Raw genomic sequence first — 12,359 nt, 5'->3', positions numbered from 1 at the left:
CAGCAGGTTAGCGTGGAGAGTAGTGAGCACATGTAGAGAAAGAAACCTGACCGGACTGAGAGCTAAGAGGAGGCATCGTAGTGTGGGAAGCAGTTAAGTTTTATCGTGAGGTCGACTACTCGTGGTCCTGATTTAAACTTCTTTGTGACCTGCAAAAAGGTGAATACAATGTGTATGCCTCCATTGTGCTATATCTAACTGTTATAGTAACGAAGAGTACTGGATGTGTAACGCGGTTAGAGACGTGCTAGTTAGCGGTAGCATTCTGTGTTAATGTGCCCGCATATCGTAGTTTTGTATTGTGACTTAAGTTAACGCAAAGCTAATGCTAGTTCGATATGAAATAGTGTTTGATATTATGGCTCATTGGATAATATGCTTAAAGGAGCTGGACGTTGGTGAGAGAGGGGTTTCCAGCAGATGGCTGTTTCTGTGTTTTCTTCCTTGTGACTTCGCCACCGCCATTGCCCACGTGTGTGTTTGGATTGCCACCGCCATTGCCATTATCTTCGTGAGAATATCATCCCCCAATCTCTTTCTGCCCCTACTAATTACACCCTGGATTTCGTGAGTACTGACTTACACATGCACATGCTTTTATTTTGAGCTCAACGCTGAGTGAAGCGGCCAGTACAGTTTTTAGGCCCCACCGCACACAAGCTTCAAATCAGGCCTGCAACGGGTTAACCTCATTTAAAGTGTGTTGTTAATTTGATTGTGTGTGGTACATTGAGTTTGCATTGTTGTAAATTGGAGAATCCTGTGCATCTGATTTTATTTATTTTATTTGTTTATTTGTTTATTTTCCTAAAATACATTCAACTAGTATTTCATTTTGTGAATAAATATGTGAATGAATACTTTTACATTTAAAATACAGTTGTGGTGGTCATTTATTAAAATTATCTAACAGTAACATATGAATAAAAGTTGTAGTTTCCTACAACGAGCCCAGGCCCAGTCTTATTGTATTAACCACTCTAGATTTATTATTTAACTACATGGGACAAGGGTTACACCTGTACGCGGACGCGCCTTTCACAGAGGATGGCTCCGCCCACTGTCAAACAGCGGATCCTGAGCGGACCCATTTCGGATACATGTACGCGTACGCGCCTTTCGCAGGGAGGCTCCACCCACTGTCAAAAAACGGATCCTGATCGGACCCATTTCGGATACCTGGATGCGGACGCGCCTTTCACAGAGGATGGCTCTGCCCACTTATAATGGTTGAACTTAACAGCTATCGCAGACGCTTAAAGAACCGGAGAAGGTCAAGACATCATCGGAGATTTTCTGTGCTTTTTTGACTTTGGGCTGAATCCTCTTGACTGAGTAAGTGCATTTATTAATTGAGATATTGCGACATTCACAGTAAACCTTAAAACCCTAAAGCCTTTCTGTTTTCATCGTGTAGGGGCTATGCTATAATTGTATTGTAATGACTTTGCTTGATATTGAACTAGCAGTAGAACCGAGAAGTGATTGATCATGTGAGTGTATTTGATTTAAAATGCAATAGCAATTTCGGCAGACTATGTTATGTAAGGGACAATGTATAGAACGCCGGTCATTATGGGGAAAATGAGCCCCGTGTCAGTCTGGTCTGTTTTAAGGCCCATATGTATCCATTATCTACTCCTAGCCTATGCTAGCAGCATGTAGCTGCTCGCTTGCATGTTTGTAGGCAGGCACGATTGCATAATTTTAGCGTAGTCTCCACGAAAAGGCCGTTGCATTTCAAATACAAAATATCCTCTGCACGCGATCTGTTTTCGCGGTGCCCGTGGTTCCAGGGCTGCGATGCCCGCGTTGCCTGGGCCGCTGTCACGGTGCACGCGGTTCCCGGGCCATTCATTCATTGACGGGGCACGGCGGGAGGCGCGGGAGTGGCGTGCCGGCGGTTCCCGGGACGTGGTGCCCGCGTTGCCTGGGCTGCTGTCACGGGCTCGCAGTTCCAGGGCCATTCATTCATTCACGGGGCACGCGGGAGACGCGGGAGTGCCGTGGCCCGGGCCAAGGTGCCCACGGTTCCCGGGCCATTCATTCATTCGTTCGCGGGGCACGGCGGGAGTCGGGGGAGACGCTAGCTACGCTCTAGCTGACAGCCTACCATGGTTAACAAATCACAATAATTTAATAACAATTTATTTCCCTTAGCACCTCACCATGGGGCAGGACCGCAACAACCGTTGCGGTCCATGCGGAGAGTTAGGCTACTCAAGGGAAGGACTGAACTCTGAAATATTAGTGAATAGAATGGTCCCATGTGTATTATCAGTCATGATTAACAGATGACTTATTTAATACAATTCTTTCCCCCTCTCACACACCGCATGCCATCCTCCACTATGGGCCAGGAACGGCAGTCCCTCCTCATCTCCCTCCACCCCCGACATCAACCCTGAACCTGCGGCCAACAGAGGAGCCTTCTTCAAGCCCCGCCATCAGACCAACATGACGAGGGGGAAGAATTACTGAGTCCATTCCCTGCTCTGGTAAGCAATTACTGACAAATACTGGAGGGTCATTCTATGCTACAGATTTTGGAAGAAATTACGACAACTCGCTTACAAAGCCAGATTTGCTTTGTAAGCCAGAGGTTATCGTATCGAGTCCATCGTTTGTCAGATTCTCACGCTTTTATGATCGCAATGCTGTTTAGTCAGCAAGCCAGACCTCCTGCGTAACAAGTTTCAAATTCGGTGTCAAATCAGTTCAGCACAGATCAAAGGCTCCATGGCTATAATAATTTAAATATAATTAACTTATAAAGCGTGTAACAAGACACCGAGAGGATCTGGCTGGCTGACTAAAAAGGCACTGAATTTGGAAGTTATAAGACAGGAGGTCTGGCTTGCTGACTAAAAAGCTTTGCGGGACCATTTGACAAAAGCGCAAATCTGAAATAAATGGCTTCGATCTGACAACCAACTCTGGCCTACAGTGCAAACTTCCACATCAACCTTTAGTAGACTGAACCGCACGCTGCCTGCTGCCGGCTGCCCACTGCCGGGCGATCGTGCCTCGCGGCAACCGGCGGCATGTCGCAGTTCATGTACTTCAGCGAGTCCAAGCCAAAGTTCCTTTCCCCCAATTCCTTCTCAACCATGGCTCAGATAACCCCCACGACAGTCTCGTTGTGTAATACAAGAGACGTCAAAGAACCGACAAGAAACACTTGCGTTACAGTGTGTGTATTCACACACACACACATGTGGCGCTCGCACGGTCGTGTCTCATTGGCGGGCCAACGTCTCTGGGCGGGCCAGGCAGAGTAAGGGGAGGAGCTTAAATGCTTTTAGCCACTGGGGGACCATAGGCAGGCTAGGGGAACTCATATTTATGTTAGAAAACCTCATAAAGTGAGATTTTCATGTCATGGGACCTTTAATCCCCACAACCTTCATAACTTTGCAAGTCATATTTCGTATTTTTTTTAATTAGGCCTATTATTATTTAATCTCCTTGCCTATCTCATATATTGTATTGTGTAAGCCTACTTGGTTTTGAATGCTACATAAACATAAACATATTTGTCTGATTTCAGGTGCTGTGAGGAAAAATGCGATCACAAAGTCTGTCACCGATGCGGAGGTCACCAAGCACACCATCAGGTGGTTTAACCTGGCCATGGATCGGGCGACAAAGAGACGAGGAGGCAGGGGCGGACTGGCCATCGGGAATACCGGGGACATCCCCGGTGGGCCGATGGCCCAAAATACTATTATGTACCGGCCCACGCCCATCATCGCATCAGCCCTACAATGGTTATCACAGTGGCACAAGCGTAATTTTCTCCAAGAGCTATACCTATCTAATCGCAATCGCACTGACTGACTTTTATACTGCTACTCGCAATCGGTCTTCACACTCATGGTGACTATTTTTCGATTTTTTTTTAAGTGTCTTCTAATATGTGTTTTACAGACTTCGGAAATCCAAAGTAAGAAAAGATCTCCACCTTATTAATAAACACCTCTAAATTGGTTCTTACACAGCCGAAGTGTTCTCAGCTGTGCGGATTGAGGTAGAGAATTTGGATTTGCATACATACACGCAACGCGGCACCCAGTTCTACGCATGCGCTCAACCCATGAGGAGAAAGGGATTGTTAGCGGCGAATGTCTCCAGCTTGAGACCCGCTGAGGGACCACCGCCGGAGGCGGAGGTGCCTAAGCGCTGCCCGGCAACGATCCCTTTCTCCTCCTTGTCGTGGTTCAGTCTACTTCACATTGATGAGGACGTTGAAGAACCAGGAACGTCGGAGAACCCAACGCGGTCGTTTGAGATTCATAATATCGGCTCACACATCTTTTGGCCGTTATAATATTATATGATATAGATATCTATGTAGGCTATATGATAATATTTTGATATAGAGCTCCAGGACTCCCGTGTGTTCTAGAATATTTACAGAACACGGCTAAAGGCTGTGTGAGCCTCGCCATTGCGATACATCCACTGTAAACAGAGCGAATGGTACCGTGGCTGCAAGCTGCTCAGGGCCACACCCCCACCCTCCTCCTTGACCCGCCTCGCTCCTCCTCATTTGCATTATAGCTACAGCCACCAAAACAGCGCATTTGGGGGAAGCTCAATGTGCGACTGGCTCGGAGTGGCTGTAACTCTGCACCACGGCTGAATTTCGGGAACGTCGTTATGTAACTTACTGTTTTGTTATGCACCTTCAGCACCCCTACACACACAAACAATCACACACCCAGCATGCAACACTACTGATACCACTGATGTTCACACCCCATCGTATGTTCTGTTCTGTTCATTTCTAATATATTGTTCATGCTAATTCTACCCTCTGATTCCAGTTTCTTTATTGTGTGGTCTTTCTCTGCTGACATTCATTCCTTAAGGCTTTGTAGTTATACTTGTATAACCATCTGATACTAGCCAAGAGTTAAGCATATTCATCTAGCAAACTATACCTACCTTGGAGTGTTACAATAGCCAATAATCATTTTATTCCATGTGTCCATCCAGGCAAATTGGTGGATCCAAATGTTATTAAAAAACAAACATACATATATGATGTAATTTCTTTGTAATCATCCAAAATAATGTTAAGTGTATGGGTATTTTTCCCAGAAGGCCACTGACTGTTCGATACGCGCGATCCATTGAGTGGGCAACGCGGCGTGTACTTAGTGGGCCGCGCGCCGTGTATTGAGTGGGCCGGTCTGACAGGGCCACTTTTTTTCCCCCAGTCCGCCCCTGCGAGGAGGTGTCCGTCCCCCATCAAGTCCCTCGCAGCCGTAGTCTTAATTGAAACAGTTGAGAACATAATCAATAAAGAAAAAAATATTGAACGTTTGATTCTTGTCGTTAACCAGTTTTTAATTTTCTGATATTTTAGCTGTGCATTGCGCAACAGAATAGGCTATAACCGGTAACTTTCCATAAATGTAAATGTCCATTTTCCATTGAGAAGTTATTACTTTTGTACAGTAAACTGATTGTAACCCAGTTGGGATTTGGGTTCTAATTATTCATAAGAATAAACATTATATAAGAGTTTATTATTTTACATAATGTTTTTGGCGTTTGTGTAATGGTTGCAAACTTTGTAAATGTTATTTGATGTATTGTAAATGTTGTATATGTCCTTTGCTTAATTGAACTGTGATGTGGCCATCCAGCCAGGAGGGGGCGCGACAGTGGCGTGGCGTGGGGATTTTTTTTGAGGAAGCCAAGTGAGGCCAAGCCTTTAGAGAAAATAGTACGTTTCAGCTTGGATGTAGTTAATGCAACTACAACAGCTATTTCAGCGCCTGGTCATTTACCAGGACTTACACACACCGGTAATCTGACCGACACGACACACGCTCTCTCTCTCTCTCTCTCTCTCTCTCTCCTGCGCTCTCTCGCTCTTGCGTTCACTATCTCTCGCACACACACACACACACACTCCTCCTAAACATCTCACTAAATTATACATTTTATTATAAATACAACCCCTCCCCGACCGAAATGCACAAGCCGCTAATGCCCCGTTTACACCATCCCGCTAATGGCCGCTAATGGCCGATGGACCACCGATGTGGAAGTCGGGGTGATTCGGGTGACATCGGGCTAAAAATGTATGATCGGGTCAATTTATCGGGGTAGCATTTACACATACCTTTGAGTGAATCACTAAAAAGATCTGAATCTTTTGAGTCCTTTGAATCTGAATCAGTTGAAATTTTGTCGCTGAATGAGCCCAGCAGCCCACCCCCTAGTGCCTAAAGCTAATGCGCACGATCACAGCAAACCACTGTAATGCAGTTTTGAGGATATCCAGGGGAAATACGCAAGAGGGACTTTCTCAGCGCAGGCCGAACATTATGGAACATATTTGAATATTAAAAAGGATGCATTGCAAACATCGGAGATGTCGCCAACGTGACTGCTATCTGAATTAGGAAAAAAAAAAAAAATCTCTTCGAAGCTCGTCAAACACAGAAATATTCTGAGAGTTCACATAGTCAGCAAACAACTTTATTTTTAATAAGCCACTTTCATTTTAGAATACAATCTCTCGTAAAATAATGCCTTTGTAACAAAAGAGTTTAACGATTTACATTCAGTACGAGTCCCATTTAGTATGAGTCCGTTGAGTTGGTCTTTCACTCAACAGGATATGAGTCCGACCCATTCGATATGAGTAATTTGAGTTAGTCTTTCACTCAACCAGATACGAGTCCGACCCATTTCAACTGAGTCCTTTGAGTTAGTCTTTCACCCAGCCGGATACGAGTCAGACCCATTTCATCTGAATCCTTTGAGTAAGTCTTTCACTCAACCGGATACGAATCCGACCCATGAATTCGCTCAGTCTATGGATCTGGATCTGTGTACAGCTCTGTCTACAGGAAGTTCTTATTCAACCACGCAGCTGGCAGCTCCGGGTCCGTATGCTTAATCTAAGTTACTATGCAGATGAAAAACGGATGTGTTAATGTTGTTATAGACCTACAGTTTGATGACATTCGTGCATCGTTTTAATAATGTCGTCCGTAGCAGCCAGAACCGAAAGATTCTGGTTAATTTAGACCACGGACTCGTGACTCATCATGGGTGAATGTAAGGATTCGGTTCTTTGAATCCGATTGACTCAGATTCAACCATCACTAGCGTACAGTGTTGTGTTTCGCCGCGTCTTCAGTATATAACAGGGGCGCCGTATCGCGCATTGTGAAATGGTCAATGAGAGGAGAAAATGGGGAAGAAATGACAGCACAAAATAATTAACGAAACTGTTAATATAAATGTTTATTGGATGACAACTACAGCCTAAAAAAACAGGGAAGCCTGGCTTCCCTTGGCCTCCGGGAGAAAACGCCACTGGGGCGCGATGAGGTGTTCGGGGGTGAATGTGGAGAAGGCGGGAAAGTAGAGGAAAGGGGGGAGGTGCTGGAGTGGGGAAGAAAGGAGGAAAGACGTTCGTTGGATGGAGCACATGGTTTTCGATGGAGTACAGTCTGTTGATGACATGTCAGCAACTCTTAAAATTCAATATAAAGTTCAACACAAACTTTACTGAAAGCTCCACCGGACCAGTCCACATAAACGACCCGGTCAGTTGCTTAACGAAAGTAGCTGAACAGTAGTGGCCTGCTAACCAGCGCGGCTAGCGACGCTACTACAAGGGATTTTCCCGTGGACCTCCGCACCAGATAGTGGGTGTGACCACGAGGGTTGGCTCACCTTCCTCTGGCGAAGAGGAATCAAGCAACAAGCCAGTGAGGAGCGCCTTTGTCCTTTAGACAGACTTTCGCGGACTTTCCCCATACTGGTCTTTCCACGGACATTCAAGGACGCCCGTTGCCGCTCACCTGGACGTGTGAGTAGCCTACCGTGTTCTCTTTGGCTCGGAGGAGCGAAGAGGACTACTATTCATCAACAGGCCTGCAACAGGGTTTTCTTTTTGTACGGGATTGTTTTCTTATGTTTTCTTTTATATATTATGCCGGCTTAGTTTAGTGATGTTATTATCTGTGACATGCACATGCATTTATATTTTGTTCTAAAATAAGTAAACGTTAAACTACCTACCTTTTTGTTGGCTGCTTACTAATTCAGTGTTGATATCGTGTATGTTCAGTGTTTAATATTTATTAAGGATGCTCTTGTTGTATGGTTACCAAATATAGGAAATCAAAACTAGTTCTGTTAAGATTGATAGAACAACCTAGGGCCCTGCCCTCTTTATTGTAGGGGTAAAAGGGCTACATGATGTTTTGAATTGAACCTTTTCTGTTAGGCCTATTGTATTGTACGGTTGAAAATATGCAATGCAGATTTAAGCTTTAGGGCTATATTGCTGTAGTAGGCCTAGTTCTAGCGATAGTTTTTAGTTTTATCAAATAGTTTAGTTTATCCTATTTTATCCTACACGAGAACAGAAGGGATTTGGAAGGACAAACGGATCCGGGCCGGATGAGCCACGATTTTTATGAGTCCGTTGTGGGTCCGCGACGGATGTATGTATCAATTTACGGGTCCCGAACGTACCCGTCGCGGAGGTAAGGTTTTAGTCGTGGATGCGGAGCGGAGGCAGCGCGGAGCCACGGCGGGTCCGCGATCCACCTCCGTAGCGGATCCAACGCGGCGTGCAAGTGGACCCCGATACGGGTCCGTTTCGCGGGCCCGTTCCGGAAGCCGCAATACCTCCGCGGCGGATCCGGCGCGGAGTACTTTTGCTATGTGGGTAGGGAACCATATTGTTCCATGAAGGCGATATAGGTGAGTCAATCAATGAAAAAAAAGAAAGAAAATTGATAGTACAGTGGAATCCGCTTATAGTGGTCACGGATATAGTAATCAACCGCTTATAGTGTTCAAAAGGCTTGGGACCGAATCATTTCTATACAAATGCTGTTTAAATAATTCGTTTATAGTAATCAAGAAATCCGCTTATAATGTTCATTTTTGGCCATTTTATGAATGTAAACATGTGCAAAAATAATTTTACAATTATTTAAAATTATTATTACGTATTATTATTACGTGTAGTTATTGTTATTTTTTACCATGATTCCTTTCTGGACGTCTGCTTCTGCCTAGCTAGCTAACGTAAAGAGTTGACGACCAGGCAGCTAGAACTAGCTTGCGAATCATGGCTGGAAAAAGGAAATCATTTTCTATGAATGAAAAACGTAATCTCCTCGAGGCATATGATAAGTTGCCAAAAATGAGCCAACGAGATGCTGCGGCGAAGCTTGGCATTCATCAGGCTACCTTGTGGAGTCTTAATTAAGCAACGAGAGACAGTCATGAAGGCTAACGACGGAGACCGAAAACGACGGCGCCCGGGCAAAGCACCTGCGGTTGAGGCTGCCCTGGTGAAGTGGATTGATTATGCCCGGTCTCGCAACGCTCCGCTGAGCGGACCCTTGGTCAGGGAGAAGGCTGAGTCATTAGCAACAAGTCTCGGAGAGGAGAGTTTCAAAGTTTCTAGCGGCTGGTTTGAGCGATTTAAAAAGAGGGAGAACATTGTGTTTAAGAAGCTGCACGGGGAGGCTGCTGAGGCTGACACTGTGTCACAGTGAGGAAAAGCTGAGTACAGTGAGGAAAGCATCTGGAATGCTGATGAAACCGGGATTTATTTTCGGGCTCTACCTGACGGCACCCTGACCTTCAAATCCGACAATAAAAGAGGGGGGAAAAAATCAAAAGAAAGGATTACGGCTATGTTCGCCTGCTCTGCCGCGGGAGAAAAGAAGGAACTTTTTGTCATCGGAAAAAGTCAGAGCCCCCGCTGCTTCAAACACGTACGTACACTGCCTGTTCGTTACGCAGCCAATGCTAATGCTTGGATGACCGGGGCTCTCTTTATGGAGTGGTTAAAGGACTGGGATCGCAAACTGGGCCAAGAGAGGAAGAGTATCCTTCTGCTTGTGGACAACTGCTCAGCCCATAACTTGAAAACAACACTGAGAAACATCCGACTCGAGTTTCTGCCGAAGAACACGACCTCAATTCTCCAGCCCTGTGACCAAGGCATCATTAGAACAGCCAAAGCTTACTTTCGCAAAGAGATGGCCCGCTCTGTACTGCGCCAAATTGATGAGGGGAACAGAGCAGCTGCTGCAGACATCGCAAAGAAAATCAGCCTCCTTGACACGATTCTGATGCTGCGGGACGCCTGGGCTGATGTGGAGGCTTCCACAATCAGGAATTGCTGGAGGAAAGGAGGTCTGGTCATGTCACCAGAGGAGGAACCGACACCTGTTGATCCACCTGCTGAGATCAGCACTGACGAGTTTGAGCAGTGGATCGAAAGTGATGACAGCACTCCGGTGTCAGAGATTGTGACGGATGAGGACATCATCTCGGAGGTACAAGAGCGCTTTGGTGCGGGTACCAGTGGTGCGCGCAGCGAGGAGAAGGAGGAGGATGAGGATGAAGAAGAGGAGACTGTTGTCCCTTCCAGAGCTGAGATGAGGAATGCAGTTTGCATTTTAAAGACTGGTCTCCTGCATGTTGGTTTAAAAAACGTTGACATTTTACATCGTTTTGAAAAAGAAGTGAACTCGGTGTTGGACAACACTCTGATCCAGGGAACCATGGATAAATATGTTAAGTGATTTCTTAATGCAAGCAGAGTTAGGCTAGCTTTAATTTTCTGTAGCCTATGCAGTTATCTTCTATGTTGTTGTTCTATGAAACCGTTTCAAACTTTGTTGTTTGTTTGTTTGAAGACATGTTTAAAAAAATGCACCGGCGGCACAGCAGAGCCGACGCACAGAATAAGTTACTAGGCCTACTGTAGGCTATCAGAGTTATGTCCGCGCACTGCGACGTACTGTGCTGTGATTAGGCCTAAGCATTTTGTTTCAAACTTTATTTTCAGACTTGTTAAAAAAAAATAATGCACCGGCGGCACAGCAGAGCCGACGCACAGCACTACTGTATTGTAATAAGTTACGTACCAGAGTTATGTCTGCGCACAGCGCAGTACAGGTATATGTAATTAAACTTGCATTATACTGTAATAAAATTCAGTAAATGTGGAAGCTATCCGTTTCATTTCATTGTTCTCATTGAAAAACCATACAAATTATATTCTGCATAAAAAATAAGTGAAATAACGGTAAATTCGGTTTTAGTAATCATCCGCTTATAGTGTTCAAATTGGCTCTGGACAAACGTGACCACTATAAGCGGATTCCACTGTAGTAGTATTTGGTGTGCTGAATAACATACTAAAAGTATACCAAAATATACCTCCCAGAAAGCCCTCATTTCCAAGATGGCGTCCGAAATGGCGGCGGGGAGCTTGAAATGGCTATATCTCAAATTGAAAAAATGTTACAAAGGAATTTTCTATAAAAATACCCCTTCCGGAAAGGCTTCATGTTCAAGATGGCGTCCAAAATGGTGGCCGACCAAGCTTAAAATGGCTATATATCTCAATAGAAAAAGATTATTCTAATGATTTTTCACTTGATTCTGGTACCTGCAAATATGCTTATGAACATCTAACAATCTAGGAAAATATAACTCCCAGAAAGGCTTCATTTTCATAATGGCGTCCAAAATGGCGGCCAGGAATTTAGAATGGTATATCTCAAATGGAAAATGTTACTAAAGAATGTTTCAACTGATTCAGGTACCTCAGCGGAGTGTCTTGCAGGCAGTGGTACAGTTCCAATGAATGACCTTCAACAGACTCTCTGGAGCAACATTCAATGTTGATATGAGTGGGAAAAATCTATTGTCCTGCAGGCTCCACCCCCAGTTCCGGGCATCCATACCAACACCAGTGAAATTTAGTCGCAGATTCAGTTGGTGGCAGACGTTCAGGCGTTACAGTTGATGAAGCTGAGACAACCTTCTTGCTGAAAATGTTATATCGCATTGCTGCAAGGGAATCTGTGTACTTTCCACCAAAGAGGACAGCCATTACTTGGCAGCCAAGGTCATCGATCACCTCTGTGGTCTGGTCTGGGACAATGAATGCATTGGCACAAGATCAAAGGACAGGATCCCTTTTTACAAGCTTCTGGAAAGCAGTCTTTTTGCCAACCCCGAAGATCCGAGAAGTTGTGTCACAGCCAGTGAGAGCATGGATGAACATCAACTGAGAACACACATCATGTCCAAGTACTTATTTTAAATGGTTTACGGCATACACTTTAAAACTGCCATCAGCTTTTGAGATCAGACAGCTTTTGTCTGATCTGAAATAAACGCCCTTATTATCTGTCTGTGCATAGTGAAGTAGTAAGACAAGGAGATCTGTATCTTCTCCAATCAGCGTAGTGGTGTGAAGAAGAGATGATTCACTGCGGCCCTGCGGGTCTACATCAGCATCTCCAATTGAATTAACCACAGTGCAACCCCTTTCTTTCAGT

General features: G+C 44.9%; 1 protein-coding gene across 1 annotated transcript; it reads left to right on the top strand.

The window, feature by feature from the left end:
• The first annotated feature begins 9,275 nt into the window (after positions 1–9,275).
• On the top strand, positions 9,276–10,594 carry LOC132451590 (tigger transposable element-derived protein 6). The gene is made up of 2 exons (XM_060044160.1): positions 9,276–9,530; positions 9,564–10,594. Exons 1-2 carry the CDS (start codon positions 9,276–9,278, stop codon positions 10,587–10,589), a joined length of 1,281 nt encoding a protein of 426 aa, XP_059900143.1. The 3' UTR covers positions 10,590–10,594.
• Positions 10,595–12,359: the final 1,765 nt, after the last annotated feature.

The sequence above is a fragment of the Gadus macrocephalus genome, chromosome 22 (assembly GCF_031168955.1).
Source record: "Gadus macrocephalus chromosome 22, ASM3116895v1".
NCBI lineage: Eukaryota > Metazoa > Chordata > Actinopteri > Gadiformes > Gadidae > Gadus > Gadus macrocephalus.
Note: the sequence above shows the minus strand (reverse complement) of the source record. Positions and strands in the feature narration are given on the sequence as shown.